Raw genomic sequence first — 20200 nt, 5'->3', positions numbered from 1 at the left:
CGGGTGATGGAAAAACTTTTACCTTTAAATCGATGGTTTCTAATGTGATGGTCTACTAGACGGCTGCACGTTTAGAGATTACGTGCAACTTTATTTACACGGTAAACATGCAACTTCTCTTCCCAAAAAGAGGATAACCCAGGTCCTCTACATCAAAATATGCAACCATAGTAACAAACATTGCGTTTCTAGGCCTAACTGCGCACAATGTTTTGTGAAAAAATTACGCTCGAGGATGTCCAGCGACTGAGTTGACTGAGAAACAGCAATTTGACAAGTCAATAGTCACTTTGTAAAATCCGCGACCGCGGCTTTGTTAATATTAACCGCCCCGGCACAGTAGGAGGTCCGGGCAGGGCTGTGATGCCCGTGGTGGGGCGCGCACGCAGGTGCGCTCTGCTGATGCCACCGCACCACCTCGCGCACCAGCCTCTCGCGCGCGCGCTTTTCTTCCTCCTCGCTTCGATTCCCCGAACCAAACCAAACGCAGCCAGCAGCAACGTGTGCTCGCTCACCTCTCTTCTCTTCTCTTCCACGGCGACCCCAGCGGCGCCGGTCCAACCAGAAAGGCGGGGGCATGGGTGGGGTGCCGCGCGCCAAAAGCTCACCGCCGCCGGTGGGCCCGCCACTCCACTCGCCGCGCCCCTCCCGCCACGTGCCCCGTCCCCCGCGCCGGTGACGTGGCCCTCACCACCTCCATGTCCATGTGCCATGGCCTCCCCCTCCTTTATATACCCCTCCAACCTCCCACATCCCCTTCGATCTTCTCATACCCGATCGATCACCACCTCCACCATCCCATCCCGCTCGACCGAGCTCTCGCCAACCACCTCCACCTCCACCACTCTCGTTCGTCTCGCCGTCAGATTTCCACTCGCTCTTTCTCTTTGTCGTCAGCGTCGATCGTCTCTGCTGGTCCATATCGATCGTGTGGTGTCGAGCAAAATTAAGTTCGAGCCGCGACCGCGATGCCTCCGAACGGGCAGAGCGTGCATGGCGGCGGCGGCGGCGGCTTAGTCTCGCCCACGGCCGCGCCGGCGCCGTCGTCCAAGATGGACTGCTTCCTCACGTCCGTCTGCACGCCGCTGAATCTCCAGGTACGTACATGCATGGCCGATCGTGCGTGCGTGCTGCTGCATGCGCACGCGCGCACGGTTTGAACTTTCAGTCGCCGACTTGTTTATGACGGCGGGCGTGCGCTCGATGGTGTGTGTTGCAGTTCATCGACGTCGCGTACCGCGTCAAGGTGGAGAGGACGGCGGGGCCGGCGAAGGAGCCACCGGGAAGGATATCGCACTCGGGTGGTGGTGGTGGTGGCCTCGGCGGCGTGTCGGCGGCTGTTGAGGAGAGGACGATACTCAAGGGGATCACCGGCGAGGCGCGGCCCGGGGAGGTCCTGGCCGTGCTAGGCCCGTCCGGCAGCGGCAAGTCGACGCTCCTGTCCATCCTCGGTGGCCGCCTCGCCGGCCGCTACTCGGGCACGGTCCTGACCGGCGGCCGCGCCCCGTGCCGCGCCGTGCAGCGCCGCACGGGATTCGTCGCCCAGGACGACATCCTCCACCCGCACCTCACCGTCCGCGAGACCCTCGCCTTCTGCGCCATGCTGCGGCTCCCCACCTCCGCCCCGACCTCCGCCAAGCTGGCCGCCGCCGACGCCGTGATCGCGGAGCTGGGCCTCGGCGCCTGCGCCGACACCATCGTGGGCAACGCGTTCGTGCGCGGCGTGTCCGGCGGCGAGCGGAAGCGCGTGAGCATCGGGCACGAGCTGCTGGTGAACCCGAGCCTGCTGGTCCTCGACGAGCCCACCTCCGGGCTGGACTCCACCGCCGCGTCCCGGCTGGTGGCCACGCTGTCGGCGCTGGCGCGCAGGGGGCGCACGGTGGTGCTGTCCGTGCACCAGCCGTCCAGCCGCGTGTACCGGGCGTTCGACTCCGTGCTGCTGCTCTCCGAGGGGAGCTGCATGTACCACGGCCCCGGCCGCGACGCCATGGACTACTTCGCCTCCGTCGGCTTCGCGCCGGGCTTCCACGTCAACCCGGCCGACTTCATGCTCGACCTCGCTAATGGTGAGCACTCACGCCAGTAATTAACCTTCTTTCCATGAAACTAGCCAACTAGAGTAAGATTAGAGATCTAGATTCACCGAAGCACTACACAATCTAGAGGAGGAAACTGAAAGCTAAGGCAGCAGGAATAGTAGCGTACGTACATGTTTATGTCCCCCTTTTAGCATCGCGGGTGACTAGATTTTTGGATTAGTGATGATGACATTGGAGACGAGCAAAACAAATCCGGCAGGCGAGTGTGGAGTGCACCCAACAAAAAAGATCGGAAGAGCGAGAGAAGGTGCACAACCAAAAAGAGCGGTGCGAGTGCCCTAGATAGCTAGTACTAGCAGTAGTGTGCTAGCTTTTGCGCAAAGCACTTTAATTATGGCTGAATAATCGCACCCACCGGACACATGTCACGGAGGGCTCCCATCGGTGGGACGCTGCTAGTGGGGCTGCACATCATAAATACTGGACCGATGCCGATAGCTCTCGCCACACAGTCCAGTCCAGTGCGTTCCCCCTACTCTACTTCTCCGGTGTAGTGTAATGTAACCACTGTCTAGTCAAGAAAGAAAGAACTCTCGGCGGCAACCTGCCCGCATTTTTGGCGACCGGGCTTACCACTTCACGGGTGATTTGACCTACGCCGCACAAGTTTTCTGAAGAAGACAAAGAAAATCCCAAGCACATCTCACTAGCCATTTGCGCGGATCATCAAGATCCCATCATGCTCCTCCCAACCTCACTTTATACGCAGACTGGAGGCTTGCTAGAACTGCATGTGTTTTCAGTGCTGTACGTACTTTCATCAGACAACTGAAGAAATGAATAGTTGATACGTAGGTAGATCCGTCCGACACCTGTGGCAGCTTTCAGTTGGATCCGTTTCCGGCTGTGGCAGCTAGCGTCGTCTTTCCCGTGGCGCGTTAGCACCGGCCACCTCACCTGAGATGAGGATGAGAAGGAAGGAGAAGCGGATCCCGGGAGGCAACCACCGTCGATATTGTTCCGGGCGCCTGTGTCGCTACAGTTGGAGATATACCGCCCGCTTTAGACAGGAGGAATCGTTTCTCGGTGCAATTCCGCGCCCTTTCGAGATAGAAGAAAGAGATGGAAGAAAGAGTCATTTTCTTTTCTGCTGCTTAGCTTGGCTTGGCACGGCACGAACCTGTTGACTGCACCGGCACATCATCAGAGCACGCACACGAAACTCGTTATGATCCGTTCGTTCACTGCGACGTCCGCTAGATTCCGCAGACGCAGACTGAACGTTCACGCGCCTATCGTTGTCGCTGTTTGATGATCATGATGCCCATTATCGCCAACTTTTCTTTTCTAGACCACGTGAAAGGTTGTATTTCTGACTGTTCGATGTGTGTCTGTGCAGGCTTTGCGCAAGCGGAGTACAGCGATCGCGCGGCGGAGGGAGTCAGCGTCAAGCAGTCGCTGATCGCGTCCTACGCCAGGGAGCTCGCCCCCAAGGTAAAGGCCGCCATCGGCGCCGGCGCGCACGTCGAGAATGGTCACGCCGGCGGCGGCGCGGGCGAGCAGCCGCTGGAGAGCTGCAGCGGGTCTGGGTGCACCAGCTGGACCAACCAGTTCGCCATCCTGCTCCGGCGCAGCCTCAAGGAGCGCCGCCACGAGACCTTCACGTCGCTCCGCCTCTTCCAGATCATCGCGCCGGCGCTGGTGGCGGGGGCCATGTGGTGGCGCTCCACGCCGCTGGAGGTGCAGGACCGGATGGGCCTCCTCTTCTTCATCTCCATCTTCTGGGGCGTCTTCGCCTCCTTCAACGCCGTCTTCGCCTTCCCGCAGGAGCGCCCCGTCCTCGCCCGCGAGCGCGCCTCCGGCATGTACTCCCTCTCCTCCTACTTCATGGCCAGGATGGCCGGCGACCTGCCCATGGAGCTCGCGCTGCCCGCCGCCTTCACCGTCATCGTCTACCTCATGGCGGGGCTCAACCCGGCGCCCGCAGCGTTCGCGCTCACGCTCGTCGTGATCCTCTCCTACGTGCTCGTCGCCGAGGGGCTCGGGCTCGCCATCGGCGCCCTCATGATGGACGCCAAGCGCGCCTCCACGCTCGCCACCGTCATCATGCTCGCCTACCTCCTCACCGGCGGCTTCTACGTCCACAACGTGCCGATCTTCATGATCTGGGCCAAGTACTCCTCCTTCACCTACTACTGCTACCGCCTGCTCATCGCCGTGCAGTACAGCGGGCACCTCGCCCAGCTGCTCCCGCTCGAGTCCACGCACGGCGAGGCCGGCACGTGGACCTGCGTCGCCGCCCTCGTCGCCATGTTCTTCGGCTACCGCCTGCTGGCATACTTCGCCCTGCGCCGGGTCAGGACGTGATCCACACCGCAGCCGTAGCAGGTGTAGCAGGTGTCGATCGATTAACCATTCCGACCAGGTCGCATGATATATAAGCAACGGACGCCGGCGAACGCGCGCGCGCGGGCACGGCGACTGAATTGAACTGACCCGTGCGTGACGCCCGACGTCGGCGTCGGGGAAGATGCTCCACGTACGGGGTGCTGGACTGACGAAAGGGATGTAGTTGTCGGTAACCAGGTCTTCTTATTCTTCTTGATATTTGTTCCCCCTTTCTGTTGGTTGGTTTCGTTTCTTGCTGGATCAACAAGTCTCTTCCGGCAGGCCAATTACGATTAACCTGGTGTAATGTTATTCCTCTCTCTAATCAGATCGATTCATTACAATCATTATCGATGATGAATGTGTGAGAGAATGCAAATTGCTCCCTTTGGGACATACAAGCGCAGATCGGTCCAAATTAATGTGATGCTGAATCTGAGATCCCTCACTCCTCAGTGGAGTACAGTTATTATACTGAAACAGTGTGAATTCGCATCCTATACTCGTCACAATGCGTACAATACTGAAATAATCTTATAGCATTATGCGCCCTATTACAACAGTGAAAAGAAAACATACACTTCTCTATCATCGTACCTACCCTTTCTATATAGTTATATAGTGGAAGTATGTTCATTTGTAGATCATCAACGGTACATTGGCAATCCCGTTACCACTTTCGCCAAACCGTAAGCGTTCTCCATTTGAGGTTCGCTTTCATCCTTGAAGCGAGCATCTTCGAACATTTTATTTTGGGTAGCATCCTCGACCATGGCACCATTGCAATATGTAGAACACACCTTTAATTGTTTTCCTTGGGAGCCCATCTTGCACTGTTATTTATCTTAAGGAGACACTTTGTACCGCTACGAAATGCGTCAAAATGTTAAGGCAACGCATGCTTCCAAACATACGGGCCGGCCAGCAGCGTTCATCTGGTTTTGGGTGATTTTTTGTTTGGTTTTTTGGGTCTGCTCCAGTTTGGTAAGGTTTCTTGTCCCCGTAAACTCCTTGATTCTTTTCTTAAGAAAATATGCAATAAATATCTACATGATTTTGTTTTTATAAAATATGTGATCATTTTCTAAAAGTTGGTGAACATATTTCTAAAAATACGTGAACACTTTAAAAATGGCCATCATATAAAAAAATGTACACCATGAACTAAAAAATGTTCATAGTACACTTAAAAAATTGGAAAAAAAATCACAATGTACTCTTGATAAAAATGATCACGAACATGAAAATGTGTTTTTACTAATGAAATTATAAAAAGTGTAAAAAGAAAAGTAAAATATAATTTTGAATAATTAAAGTGGGGAAATAATGAGGAAAAACTAAAAGAAATAAAAAGGAAACAAGAAACACGAAGGCAAAGAAAAACACAATACTTCTCCTTCGGTACAACCCCCCCCCCCCCTAAATTCAGATTAGGGGTATATGTTAATATTATACATATTTTCTTTTAAGCTTAATTTAGATTAGCATCATCACAAAATTACTGACATGACAAATCACATACAACAGACTAGGAACATCGCATATAGGCATATGGATCAAGGGCACATGTGAACAGAGGGAGGGAGAGAACATACGAAGGCACCGAAAACTCAGGTGTAAGAACTTCTTCAGCCATCGTTATGAAAAACAAGGTGGTCATCCGTCGTAGAGTAAGCAGTCGAAGCATGCAGAGAAACGTCAGATGTATTCGAATTTATGCGAGTAGTCATTCCGAGCTGCTCCTCAAAACCCTTATCGCTCCTCAGCCGGTGCAGGCTCTCAAGGGATGTGGTTTCGAAGCGCTATCGTTCTGGACGGTGGTGCACACGGTCATCATAGAAGCAGCTCAGCACTAGAAGGACTCGGCTAGAGGGTGTGTTTTGTTTTCTGCTCTATTCTTCATTGTGTGTGTAGCCTCTTTCTCTTTTGTATCTCCTCTACATAAATGGGTTGTACAACTAGAGCCGGACAGTGTACTGCCATGCAAACTTGTAGTTCTTCTAATAAGGTGCATATATTAGCACAAACTCGACTCACACGACACGAAATGAATGAGTAAGCATGTGCGTTGTTGCTCATTTCTCATGGTACAAGGAAGACTAGAACATCTCCCCTTTTATATCGGTGTTTTTCTTTCACCAAGCTAACAGTGTGGTACTAAACTTACACATTTGTCATGCAACTTAAATGGGTATTAAGATTTTAACTAAACTCAAACACAAGATTTAGTGTACCGTGTACTTGTGCTCCGTCTACAAATAAATATCTGAAACTCCCTTCATAAATAAATATCTGAAACATCTTATATTTGTTTACAACTCACTTAGATTTTTTTCTTGAATTTTCGCGCGGGGGGGGGGGGGGGGGGGGGGATTTCCCCACCTAAATTGTCATATATCTGGGCCAAAACTCCCGAGTAAAACATCTGTCACCAGTACATTTTTACAAGCAGAGAGAGAGGAGGAGGAGGAGGAGGAAGGGGTAGGGTGTAACATCAGGGGGGTTAGGCACCCTAGCCACACATCAACAGCCTGCTTAAGAGCGGCTGGGAGGCAAACACGCCAGAGAACGGCGTCCTCTCTACATAGTTGCAGCAGTCGGGGAAGCGACGGGGGCAAGCCCTGGAAGACGACCATGTTGCAGTGCTTCCAAAGTTGCCAACAGCATAGGAGCAGGAAGGTCGTCCCCGTCCGGGCGGGGGGGGGGGGGGCGAGCTTGGCGGGGACATAAGGTGGAGCAGCTTGACGGAGGAGACCATCGGTCGCCCCAACCGAGGCCCACAACTGCCGGGCAAAGGGGTAGGCAAAGATGAGGTGCTCGGCCGTCTCGAGCAGCGTCGAGCAGATTGGGCAACCTGCTCCGGCAGGCTCAACAATGTGTTTACGCAAGAGGACATCCCTCGTGTGTATCCGAGCTTGGACCAGGAGCCAGGCGAAGAATCGGACCCTGCTGGGGGCGTAGTTCGCCCAGACGAAGTCGACGAACAGCGCTCTCACTCCACCGAAGTGGCAGAGTTGGTAGACCCCGGCAGAGGAGAGAGCGGCGCCTTTGGCACAGCCAGGGCGAAGTGTCTGCACATTGGCCCCCTCAGACAACACCAGCGCCTGGATGATGGGGAGGAGGACCTCACGCTCCCGCGCCCCAGTGTTGTTCAGCCGCGGGACAAGCCCCCTGTCCAGCCCGTGTTGGATGACGTGGGCAACCGAGACATCCGGCAAGGTGGTGTGGGAGAAGAGAGAGCTCATCCGGACAGAGAGGGCGCCGCCGGGGAGCCAAGAGTCGAGCCAGAACGCCGTCGTGCGCCCGTCCCCGATGGAGACCCTGGTGATCGCCCTGTACAGAGGCATAAGCTTGGCCAGGGAGGCCCAATGTGGTCCGAGGAGCGACATGGCCGACGCTGGGGTTAGCAATGAGCGACCCAGCTCACCCCAAACCCAGCGCACCCACGGGGTGTCCTGGCAAGAGTGTGGACTGTGGAGGAGCTTCATCAGGAGGCACCAATTCTGGACCGGCAGGGCGCGCACCCCCGGACCACCTTCATCCTTGGCCCGGGTGACGCGGTCCCAAGCGACAAGGCACTGCGCCCCCGACGCTTTGTCCGCACCGGACCAAAGGAAGGAGCGCCGCAGGGCATCAATCGCACGGAGGACAGACGTCGGGACTTCCATCGCGGCCATGGCGTTCTGATACATCTCCAACGTATCTATAATTTGTGATTGTTCCATGCTATTATATTATCTATCTTGGATGTTTTATATGCATTTATATGCCATTTTATATGATTTTGGGACTAACCTATTAACCTAGAGCCCAGTGCCAGTTTCTGTTTTTTCCTTGTTTTTGAGTTTCGCAGAAAAGGAATATCAAACGGAGTCCAAACGAGCTGAAAATTTACGATGATTCTTTATGGACCAGAAGAAGCCCCCGAAGCAAAAGAGTTGGGGCATAAGAGTCCCGAGTCAATCACAAGGTTGGAGGGCGCGTCCTCCGTCCTTGTCGTTGACTCGTGGACCCCCTGACTTGTTCTCGACGCCAAAAATTCCTATAAATATAGAAACCCCTAGAAATAAACCTAGATCGGGAGTTCCGCCGCCGCAAGCCTCTGTAGCCACCAAAACCAATTGAGACCCTGTTCCGGCACCCTGCCGGAGGGGGAAACCATCACTGGTGACCATCTTCATCATCCCGGTGCTTTTCATGACAAGGAAGGAGTAGTTCACCCTCGGGGCTGAGGGTATGTACCAGTAGCTATGTGTTTGATCTCTCTCTCTCTCTCTCTCTCTCTCTCTCTCTCTCTCTTGTTCTTGATTTGGCATGATCTTGATGTACCGCGAGCTTTACTATTATAGTTGGATCTTATGATGTTTCTCCCCCTCTACCTTCTTGTAATGGATTGAGTTTTCCCTTTGAAGTTATTTTATCGGATTGAGTCTTTAAGGAATTGAGAACACTTGATGTATGTCTTGCATGTGCTTATCTGGGGTGACAATGGGATATTCACGTGATCTACTTGATGTATGTTTTGGTGATCAACTTGTGGGTTCTGTGACCTTGTGAACTTATGCATAGGGTTTGGCACACGTTTTCGTCTTGACTCTCCGGTAGAAACTTTGGGGCACTCTTTGAAGTTCTTTGTGTTGGTTTGAATAGATGTATCTGAGATTGTGTGATGCATATCGTATAATCAAACCCGCGGAAACTTGTGGTGCATTGGAGTATCTAGGTGACATTAGGGTTTTGGTTGATTTGTGCCTTAAGGTGTTATTTTATTACGAACTCTAGGGCTGTTTGTGACACTTATAGGAATAGCCCAATAGATCGATCGGAAAGAATAACTTTGAGGTGGTTTCGTACCCTACAATAATCTCTTTGTTTGTTCTCCGCTATTAGTGACTTTAGAGTGACTATTTGTTGCACGTTGAGGGATTGTTATATGATCTAATTATGTTATCATTGTTGAGAGAACTTGCACCAGTGAAAGTATGAACCCTAGGCCTTGTTTCCAAGCATTGCAATACCATTTTTGCTCACTTTTGTTACTAGTTACCTTGCAGTTTTTATATTTTCAGATTACAAAAACCTATATCTACCATCCATATTGCATTTGTATCACCATCTCTTCGCTGAACTAGTGCACCTATACAATTTACCATTGTATTGGGTGTGTTGGGGACACAAGAGACTCTTTGTTATATGGTTGCAGGGTTGTTTGAGAGAGACCATCTTCATCCTACGCCTCCCACGGATTGATAACCTTAGGTCATCCACTTGAGGGAAATTCGCGGTTGTCCTACAAAACTCTGCACTTGGAGGCCCAACAACGTCTACAAGGATAAAGTTGCATAGTAGACATCAAGCTCTTTTCTGGCGCCGTTGCCGGGGAGGTTAGTGCTTGAAGGTATATCTTTAGATCTTGCAATCGAATCTTTTGGTTTCTTGTTTTATCACTAGTTTAGTCTATAAAAGAACTACAAAAAATGGAATTGAGTTTGCCTCATATGCTTCATCTTTTTAATGTCTTTCGTGAAAATGATGGAAAGGAAAATTGTGCTTAAGTGTTAGAAGAAGAAGTCTATAAAATGTTTGGCACTAAATCTTTGAATGATGAGCATGATTGCAATGTTGTTAGTTTGAATTCTTTGAATATCCATGATGCTAATGATATGCAAAGCCACAAGCTTGGGGATGCTATGTTTGATGAAGATGATATTTGTTGTCCCCCAAGTTTTGATGAGCAAAATTATTATGATGATGGCATGCCTCCTATTTATGATGATTATATTGATGAAAGTGGGTTTGGAAGAGTGTCAACTCTAGGTAATGATCCCACTAGTTTGGAGGGTGTTGAATCTCATAATATTTATGAAAGTGGATTGGGAGAGGTCATGACATTATTTAGTGATTCCACTATTTTGGAAGAGGTTCCAATTGATTATCAGAACAAAGTTGCTATGATGATTATTGTGATGACATGTATGCTATAAAGAATAATGATAACCATGAAACTTGTCATCATGATTTTAGTTTTCAATTGGATTATGCCTCCCATGATAGTTATTTTCTTGAATTTGCTCCCACTATTATGAATAAGAAGAATTTTACTTATGTGGAGAGTAGTAATTTTTCTATGCTTGTGGATCATGAAAAGAATGCTTTGTGTGATGGTTATATTATTGAATTCATTCATGATGCTACTGAAAATTATTATGAGAGAGGAACATATGCTTCTACATATTGCAATAATATCAAATTTTCTCTCTATGTGTTGAAAATCTTGAAGTTGCACTTGTTTTGCCTTCCTATGCTAGATGATTTTTGTTCCCATGAATTGTTTTCTCACAAAATCCCTATGCATAGGAAGTGGGTTAGACTCAAATGTGCTAGTCATATGTTTCATGATGCTCCCGTTATGTTTCAATTCTTATCTTTTATGTGAGCATCATTGAAATCATCATGCCTAGCTAAAAAGGCATTAAAGAGATGCGCTTGTTGGGAGACAACCCAACATTTACCGCTACTGTTTTTGTGTGTTCACATGATTATGCTACTGTAGTAATCATATTTTATAGCTTTTGTTTCAATAAAGTGCCAAGTAAGACCTTTAGGATGGTCTATGGTGATAGTTGATTTGATCTTGCTGAAAAACAGAAACTTTTGCGCTCAGGAAAACAATTCTCATTTTTAACAGAAGCATGATAAAATACTGATTCTTTTTGCAGAAGATTAATAAACAAATTTATCAGGTTTTCCTAATTTTTCAGAATTTTTGGAGTTACAGAAGTATTCGAGGGTTACAGATTACTACAGACTGTCCTGTTTTTGACAGATTCTGTTTTCGATGCATAGTTTGCTTGTTTTCTAGTTTCTATGGCTTATATTGCTTAATATAAATTGTAGAAATGATAGGGTACAGTAGGCATCATGTGAGAAAAATTATGAATCTTGTCTTGACAGTACCTAAGTGGTGATTTGCTTTATTTTACTAACGGAGCTTACGAGTTTTCTGTTAAGTTTTGTGTTGTGAAGTTTTCAAGTTTTGGGTAATTTTGATGGACTACGGAATAAGGAGTGGAAAGAGCCTAAGCTTGGGGATGCCCAAGGCACCCCAAGGTAATATTCAAGTAATACCCAAGCAACTAAGCTTGGGGATGTCCCGGATGGCATCCCCTCTTTTGTCTTCGTTCATCGATAACCTTACTTGGAGCTATAGTTTTATTCACCACATGTATGTGTTTTGCTTGGAGCGTCATTTTATTTTATTAGGATTTACTTGCTGTTATTTAGAGTAATGTTTTGCACCTTTTAGTTCAATAAAAAGGTCAAGTATGGCCTTTACCATGCTTATTTTGCAAGTCCATATGTTGCTGTTTTAAAAATAGAAATTTTGTTGTTATGTTTTGAATATTTGTGAATAGTCAGAACATGATAAAATCTTGAAATTTTTACACAATGAGTAACAACAAATTTTCTACAGTGTGGTAAGTTTTCAGGATTTTTGGAGTTAGAGAAGTATGATTCCTCTAGAATTCTTTACAGACTGTTCTGTTTAGACAGATTGCTGTTATGTTTGCATTGTTTGCATATGTTTGCTTGTTTAATGATTCTATTTGAGGATAGGAGTATTAAATATACATAGGCATTTAATATGAAATATCAAATAATAATTTTAGTGATTTTCTACAGTAGAGAATGATAAGGTTTTGCATGGATTTATACTGACCTATCTCACGAGTTCTTGTTGAGTTTTGTGTGGATGAAGTTTTTAAGAATAGGGAAATTGTGATATGAGAGGAATTAAGGAGACACAAAAGCTCAAGCTTGGGGATGCCCAAGGCATCCCAAGTTAATATTCCAAGAAGTCTCAAGCATCTAAGCTTGGGGATGCCCCGGTAGGCATCACACCTTTCTTCTTCAACAACTATCGGTCGGTTTTGGTTGAGCCTAACTTTTTGCTTCTTCACATGATAATAGCTATCCTTGCAATGTCATTTTATTTTGTTTTGCTTGCTGTTTAAATAAGGTACTTAAGATTTGAATTTATTTATAAGAAGGAGTCTGCACATAGTTACGTAATTATTCGACTACTCATTGATCTTCACTTATATCATTTGGAGTAGTTTGTCATTTGCTCTAGTGCTTCACTTATATCGTTTTAGATCACGGCGGTGGTTTTATTTTAAAGAAATTGATGAACTCTCATGCTTCACTTATATTATTTTGAGAGTCTCTAAACAGCATGTTAATTTGCTTAGGTTATGAATTTAGTCCTAATATGATGGGCATCCAAGAGGGATATAATAAAAACTTTCATATAAAGTGCATTGAATACTATGAGAAGTTTGATTCCTTATGATTGTTTTGAGATATGAAGATGGTGATATTAGAGTCACGCTAGTGAGTAATTGTGAATTTGAGAAATACTTGTGTTAAAGTTTGTGATTCCCGTAGCATGCACGTATGATGAACCGTTATGTGATGAAGTCGGAGCATGATTTAATTATTGATTGTCTTCCTTATGAGTGGCGGTCGGGGACGAGCGATGGTCTTTTCCTACCAATCTATCCCCCTAGGAGCATGCGCGTAGTACTTTGTTTTGTTAACTAATAGATTTTTGCAATAAGTATGTGAGTTCTTTATGACTAATGTTGAGTCCATGGATTATACGCACTCTCACCCTTCCACCATTGCTAGCCTCTCTAGTATCGCGCAACTTTCGCCGGTACCATACACCCACCATATACCTTCCTCAAAACAACCACCATACCTACCTATTATGGCATTTCCATAGCCATTTCGAGATATATTGCAATGCAACTTCCACCGTTCCGTTTATTATGACACACTTCATCATTGTCATATTGCTTTGCATGATCATGTAGTTGACATCGTATATGTGGGAAAGCCACCTTTCATAATTCTTTCATACATGTCACTCTTGATTCATTGCACATCTCGGTACACCGTCTGAGGCATTCATATAGAGTCATATTTTGGTCTAAGTATCGAGTTGTAAAGTAAATAAAAGTGTGATGACTTTCATTATTAGAGCATTGTCCCATGTGAGGAAATAAAAAATATAGGAAAGGCAAAAAAAAGAGAAGGCCCAAAAAAATGAGAGAAAAAGAGAGAAGGGGCAATGCTACTATCCTTTTACCACACTTGTGCTTCAAAGTAGCACCATGATCTTCATCATAGAGAGTCTCATATGTTGTCACTTTCATATACTAGTGGGAATTTTTCATTATAGAACTTGGCTTGTATATTCCAATGATGGGCTTCCACAAATTGCCCTAGGTCTTCATGAGCAAGCAAGTTGGATGCACACCCACTTAGTTTTCTTTTTGAGCTTTCATAAACTTATAGCTCTAGTGCATCCGTTGCATGGCAATCCCTACTCACTCACATTGATATCTATTGATGGGCATCTCCATAGCCCTTTGATACGCCTAGTTGATGTGAGACTATCTCCCTCTTTTTGTCTTCTCCAAAACCACCATATTCTATTCCACCTATGGTGTTATGTCCATGGCTCACACTCATGTATTGCGTGAAAGTTGAAAAGTTTGAGAACATCAAAAGTATGAAACAATTGGTAGGCTTTTCATTGGGGTTGTGCATGATTTGAATATTTTGTGTGATGAATATGGAGCATAGCCAGACTGTAGGGATAAGCTTTCTGTGGCCATGCTATTTTGAGAAGACATAATTGCCTTGTTAGTATGCTTGAAGTATTATTTTTTATGTCAATATTAAACTTTTGTTTTGAATCTTATGGATCTGAACATTCATGCCACAATAAAGAAAAATTACTTGGATGAATATGTTAGGTAGCATTCCACATCAAAAGTTCAGTTTTTATCATTTACCTACTCGAGGACGAGCAGGAATTAAGCTTGGGGATGCTTGATACGTCTCCAATGTATCTATAATTTTTGATTGTTCCATGCTATTATATTATCTATCTTAGATGTTTTATATGCATTTATATGCTATTTGATATGATTTTTGGGACTAACCTATTAACCTAGAGCCCAGTGCGAGTTTCTATTTTTCCTTATTTTTGAGTTTCGCAGAAAAGGAATATCAAACGGAGTCCAAACGAGCTGAAAATTTATGGTGATTTTTTATGGACCAGAAGAAGCCCCCGAAGCAAAAGAGTTGGGCCAGAAGAGTCCCGACCCAATCACAAGGTTGGAGGGCGCGCCCTACCCCCTGGGCGCGTCCTCCGTCCTTGTCGTTGACTCGTGGACCCCCCTGACTTGTCCTCGACGCAAAAAATTCCTATAAATATAGAAACCCCCAGAAATAAACCTAGATCGGGAGTTCCGCCGCCGCAAGCCTCTGTAGCCACCAAAAACCAATCGGGGCCCTGTTCTAGCACCCTGTCGGAGGGGAAAACCATCACCGGTGGCCATCTTCATCATCCCGGCGCTCTCCATGATGAGGAGGGAGTAGTTCACCCTCGGGGCTGAGGGTATGTACCAGTAGCTATGTGTTTGATCTCTCTCTCTCTCTCGTGTTCTTGATTTGACACGATCTTGATGTACCGCGAGCTTTGCTATTATAGTTGGATCTTATGATGCCCCCCCTCTATCTTCTTGTAATGGATTGAGTTTTCCCTTTGAAGTTATCTTATCGGATTGAGTCTTTAAGGAATTGTGAACACTTTATGTATGTCTTGCATGTGCTTATCTGTGGTGACAAATGGGATATTCACGTGATCTAGTTGATGTATGTTTTGGTGATCAACTTGCGGGTTCTGTGACCTTTTGAACTTATGCATAGGGGTTGGCACACGTTTTCGTCTTGACTCTCCGGTAGAAACTTTGGGGCACTCTTTGAAGTTCTTTGTGTTGGTTTGAATAGATGAATCTGAGATTGTGTGATGCATATCAAATAATCAAACCCGCGGATACTTGTGGTGACATTGGAGTATCGAGCTAACGTTAGGGTTTTGGTTGATGTATGTCTTAAGGTGTTATTTCAGTACGAACTCTAGGGCTCACTACCAAAAAAAGACACATCCGTGACATTTTTGGCCGAACAATTTTTTTCTGTCATGCTTATGACACTTCTATGATGATAATTGTGACAAAACCCGGTATCATCATAGATGTGGTGGGCTCCTACTTCTATGCCAAAAAATCATGATAGAAAATGGGCTTTTCGTCCTGGGCGGGCCGGAGACGTAGCTGCATGACATTCTTTGGGCCGTCCATGACGGAAAAAACTGGGTAGAAGCGAGGGTGAGGAAAATATCGGGGAGTTCCCGGTTACGGTGGGTGGTCGGGGGCCGAGCGATGTGCGTTTCTCTCATACATGTATGCGCGTGTGTGCGAGGCGTTGCGCTCTAACTGAACCCGAGCGAGGTGTTGGGCTCTAACTGAACCCAAGCGATTGCACTAGCTACGTTACTGAACCCGAGCGATCGATCCCTTGCTATTAACTGAACCCGAGTGATTCCTTCGCTACTGCTTCTAACTAAAGCCAATTGATGCTGCCTCTTGATGAACAGTGAGCGTTGTTGGGGGTTTGGATGAACAGTTCCTGGTGGGGGGTTGGATGAACAGGACCCCGTGTTAGTAGAGGCTGTTGTCGCTGGATGAATAGGACCCCGATCGAGCCGGTTGGGGGTGGATGAACAGGACCCCGTGGAGGGCTGGTTGAATAGTAGCCAGTGGAGGGCTGGATGAACAGTAGCCTGTGGAAGGGTGGTTGAACAGGACCCCGTGGAGAGGGCTGGTTGAACAGTAGCCGGTGGAGGAGCGGTGGAGGCTGGATGAACAGGAGCCCGTGGATGAACAGTCGCAGGTGGAGGCTGGAGGAGGTCGACCGTGGATGAACAGTAGCCCATGGAGGCTGGAGGAGGTCGACGGTGGAGATGAACAGTATCCCGTGGAGTACCGTTTTGCAGTACGCCACACCCCTCCCGATGAACAAGACCCCCGTTTCGACCGTAGCGCTCCAACACAAGTTCGTTTCCTCCGTTTGTGGTACGCCACACCCCTCCTGATCAACAGGACCCCGTTTCAACCGTAGGATGTCCAAGAGAAGTCCGTTTCCTCCGTTTTGCGGTACACCAGACCCCTCCCGATGAACAGGATCCCGTTTCGACCACAGCCGGTCGAACACAAGGCTGTTTCCTCCGTTGTACGGTATGCGAGGCTTCGTTTCGATCGGCTGTTCCGTCCAAGCCGGTTGGCTCCTGATGAACACGACGTGTTCCGTTGCCTCCTGATGAACACGACGCCTTCCGTTGCCTCCCGATGAACACAAAGACAACGCAGTTTCTTAGTTCCGACCCAGGCATGCACACGAGCCCTGGCCGTACGTATGCACGAGTAGGCGTTCGAGACCCCGCTCATATGTACGTACATGGCCGTCTTTACTTTCTTGCACCCTGGCTGTACTTACATGTACATGCTACGTGCGCGCCTCTACTACAACACGTGCCCTTCCTTACACGGCCACGGTTCATCGCTGCAGCCTGCAGACAGACCGATCGTATGTATGTACACATTCGCGACCAGAATGACAATGCTACATACGCTTTTCCCAGGTGGGTCCCGACTGTCAGGCACTTCCTTGCGTGCGAAGATGTAGCTGGTGGGTCCCAACAGTCAGGGGGAAACATTTTTTCACAAAATACGATGACCCGTCCGATGGGTCCCTGCTGTCAAGTGGAGGAATCATTATTTTCCGCGTAATAAGGAGGCACTTCCTTGCCGCGACCGTGGACCCAGCTGTCAGCCTCTCCACATACAGTACTCTTCCGATGGAAGTCGTTTGTTGACCACATTGACCTCGCTGTGCCGAGAGCACCAAGGCGGTGGATGACGACGAGGCCTAGGAAGGGGACGACGCGGAGCCGGGGAAGACGCGGCAGTGGATGGCCACGCGAAGAGGAGTACGAGGGTTCACTAGTTCGGCTGCGGTGTGAGGCTGCCGTCGCCGCAGAATAACAGGGGGTGTGGGTGAGTAGAGGGATGGCCTGGCTAGCAGTGGAAGTAGTAGGAGGCCTCTGCGGCAGCACAACCGGCCACGGGAGGCAGGAGCAGGCGGCACAACTGGCGCTGCTTTGGGCAGCTGGAGCAAGAAGACCAGAGGTTGAAGAAGCACTACGGGCGTTGGATGGACATCGTACGATCACTGGAGCTAGAATTGTTCATATTGACTAAGTTGACAAATCCCTCTATCCACGTCAACTTAGTAGGCCCACAAGTCAGCCTCCCACTATGGTGGGTCCTAGCTAGCAGGGGGAGTATTCATTTTTTGCGTAATAATGAGGCACTTCCTTGTGTGCGAAGATATCGCTGGTGGGTCCGACCTGTCAGCGGGGGAAACGTTTTTTCATGAAATACAAAGGCCCTTCTGGTGGGTCCCAGCTGTCAGGTGGAGGAATCATTATTTTTTGCGTAATAAGGAGGCATTTCCTTGTGTGTGACCGTGGACCCAGCTGTCAGCCTGTCCACGTACAGTCCACTTCCGATGGATGTCGTTCGTTGACCACTCCGCGCCGAGCGCATCCAAGGTGGTGGACGACGGCGAGGTGATACGTCTCCAACGTATCTATAATTTTTGATTGTTCCATGCTATTATATTATCTGTTTTGGATGTTTAATGGGCTTTAATATAATATTTTATATTATTTTTGGGACTAACCTATTAACCGAAGGCCGAGTGCAAATTGCTGTTTTTTTGCCTATTTCAGTGTTTCGGAGAAAAGGAATATCAAACGGAATCCAAATGGAACGAAACCTTCGCGAGGATCTTTATTGGAACAAACGCAATCCAGGAGACTTGGAGTGGAAGTCAGAGACGCAACGAGGCGGCCACGAGGCAGGAGGGCGTGCCCAGGGGGGTAGGCGCCCCCCACCCTCGTGGGCCCCTCGTAGCTCCACCGACCTACTTCTTTTGCCTATATATACTATTATACCCTGAAAACATCCAAGGGAGCCACGAAACCACTTTTCCACCGCCGCAACCTTCTCTACCCGTGAGATCCCATCTTGGGGCCTTTTCCGGCGATCTTCCGGAGGGGGATTCGATCACGGAGGGCTTCTACCTCAACACCATAGCCTCTCCGATGATGTGTGAGTAGTTTACGACAGACCTTCGGGTCCATAGTTATTAGCTAGATGGCTTCTTCTCTCTCTTTGGTTCTCAATACAAAGTTCTCCTCGATGTTCTTGGAGATCTATTCGATGTAATAATTTTTGCAGTGTGTTTGCTGAGATCCGATGAATTGTAGGTTTATGATCAAGATTATCTATGAACAATATTTGATTCTTCTCTGAATTCTTATATGCATGATTTGATATCTTTGCTAGTCTCTTTGAATTATCGGTTTAGTTTGGCCTACTAGATTGATCTTTCTTGCAATGGGAGAAGTGCTTAGCTTTGGGTTCCATCTTGCGGTGCTCGATCCCAGTGACAGAAAGGGAACCGACACGTATTGTATTGTTGCCATCGAGGATAAAAAGATGGGGTTTATATCATATTGCTTGAGTTTATCCCTCTACATCATGTCATCTTGCCTAATGCGTTACTCTGTTCTTATGAACTTAATACTCTAGATGCATGCTGGATAGCGGTCAATGTGTGGAGTAATAGTAGTAGATGCAGAATCGTTTCGGTCTACTTGACACGGACGTGATGCCTATGTTCATGATCATGCCTAGATATTCTCATAACTATGCGCTTTTCTATCAATTGCTCGGCAGTAATTTGTTCACCCACCGTAATATATGCTATCTTGAGAGAAGCCACTAGTGAAACCTATGGCCCCCGTGTCTACTTTACATCATATAAGTTTCCGATCTATAATTCTAGTGTACTATTTATTTTGCAATCTTTACTTTTCAATCTATACAAAAAAAACCAAAAATATTTATCTTATTATCTTTATCAGATCTCACTTTTGCAAGTGGCCGTGAAGGTACTGACAACCTCTTTTATCGCGTTGGTTGCAAGGTTCTTGATTGTTTGTGCAGGTACTAGGCGATTTCCGTGTAGTCTCCTACTAGATTGATACCTTGGTTCTCAAAAACTGAGGGAAATACTTACGCTACTTTGCTGCATCACCCTTTCCTCTTCAAGGGAAAACAAACACATGCTCAAGAGGTAGCACGAGGCCCCGGACAGCAACGAGCCAGAGATGGGAAGACGCGGGAGTGGAGTCGCAGACGGAGAGGTGTACGAGGGTTAGCTGGTTCTGGTGCGGTGTGGTTCGACAGTCGGTGGAGAAGAATAGGAGGTGTGGAGGGGTCGAGGGATGGCCTGGCCGGCGGTGGGTTAGCGCTTCACAGCGAAGCGTGCTAAGCAGAGCTGCTAGCAGCAGGAGGCAGGAGCAGGTGGTCCCGGCGGCGCTGGAGGAAGAAGACGAGAGATTGAAGATGGATGCCGGTCGTTGGATGTAAATCCAACGGCTAACGATGTCAGAATCATTTGTTGACTAAGTTGACAACGACTTGTGTTGGCTTCGACTTATTGGCCCACATTCCAGCCTCCAAAAATGTGGCACGTATTCAGCCGATTTTTTCAGAATTTACAGTCAATTTGATCTTTTTTTTTAGAATTACAGTCCATTTGCTAGGCTGGGTGAACAAATAATATAGCGTCCATGTGGCCCATTTATTTTTTTCCTAAAAATTACAGGCCATTTACACTTTCTCGAAATACACGATTTTGCTGGGCTGATTCTAATTATAATGTTGGGTTGGGCGCAACAATGTTATCAAAAAATAAACAGGGGCTGAGCATTTTGTTATAAA

The 20200-nt window shown here is 47.7% G+C and overlaps 1 protein-coding gene and 1 pseudogene across 1 annotated transcript; one reads left to right on the top strand and one right to left on the bottom strand.

Annotated features, from left to right (window-relative positions):
* The first annotated feature begins 474 nt into the window (after positions 1–474).
* LOC109742209 (ABC transporter G family member 25) lies at positions 475–4781 on the top strand. The gene is made up of 3 exons (XM_020301300.4): positions 475–1097; positions 1220–2066; positions 3439–4781. The coding sequence occupies exons 1-3, from the start codon at positions 969–971 to the stop codon at positions 4404–4406; spliced, it is 1944 nt and encodes a 647-aa protein (XP_020156889.1). The 5' UTR covers positions 475–968; the 3' UTR covers positions 4407–4781.
* A 2036-nt stretch (positions 4782–6817) lies between these two features.
* Positions 6818–8095, bottom strand: LOC141021664 (uncharacterized; annotated as a pseudogene).
* Between the last annotated feature and the right edge of the window lie 12105 nt (positions 8096–20200).

The sequence above is a fragment of the Aegilops tauschii genome, chromosome 4 (assembly GCF_002575655.3).
Source record: "Aegilops tauschii subsp. strangulata cultivar AL8/78 chromosome 4, Aet v6.0, whole genome shotgun sequence".
NCBI classification, from domain to species: domain Eukaryota; kingdom Viridiplantae; phylum Streptophyta; class Magnoliopsida; order Poales; family Poaceae; genus Aegilops; species Aegilops tauschii.
The sequence above is the reverse complement of the archived record's forward strand: the minus strand, read 5'-3'. Positions and strand labels throughout refer to the sequence as shown.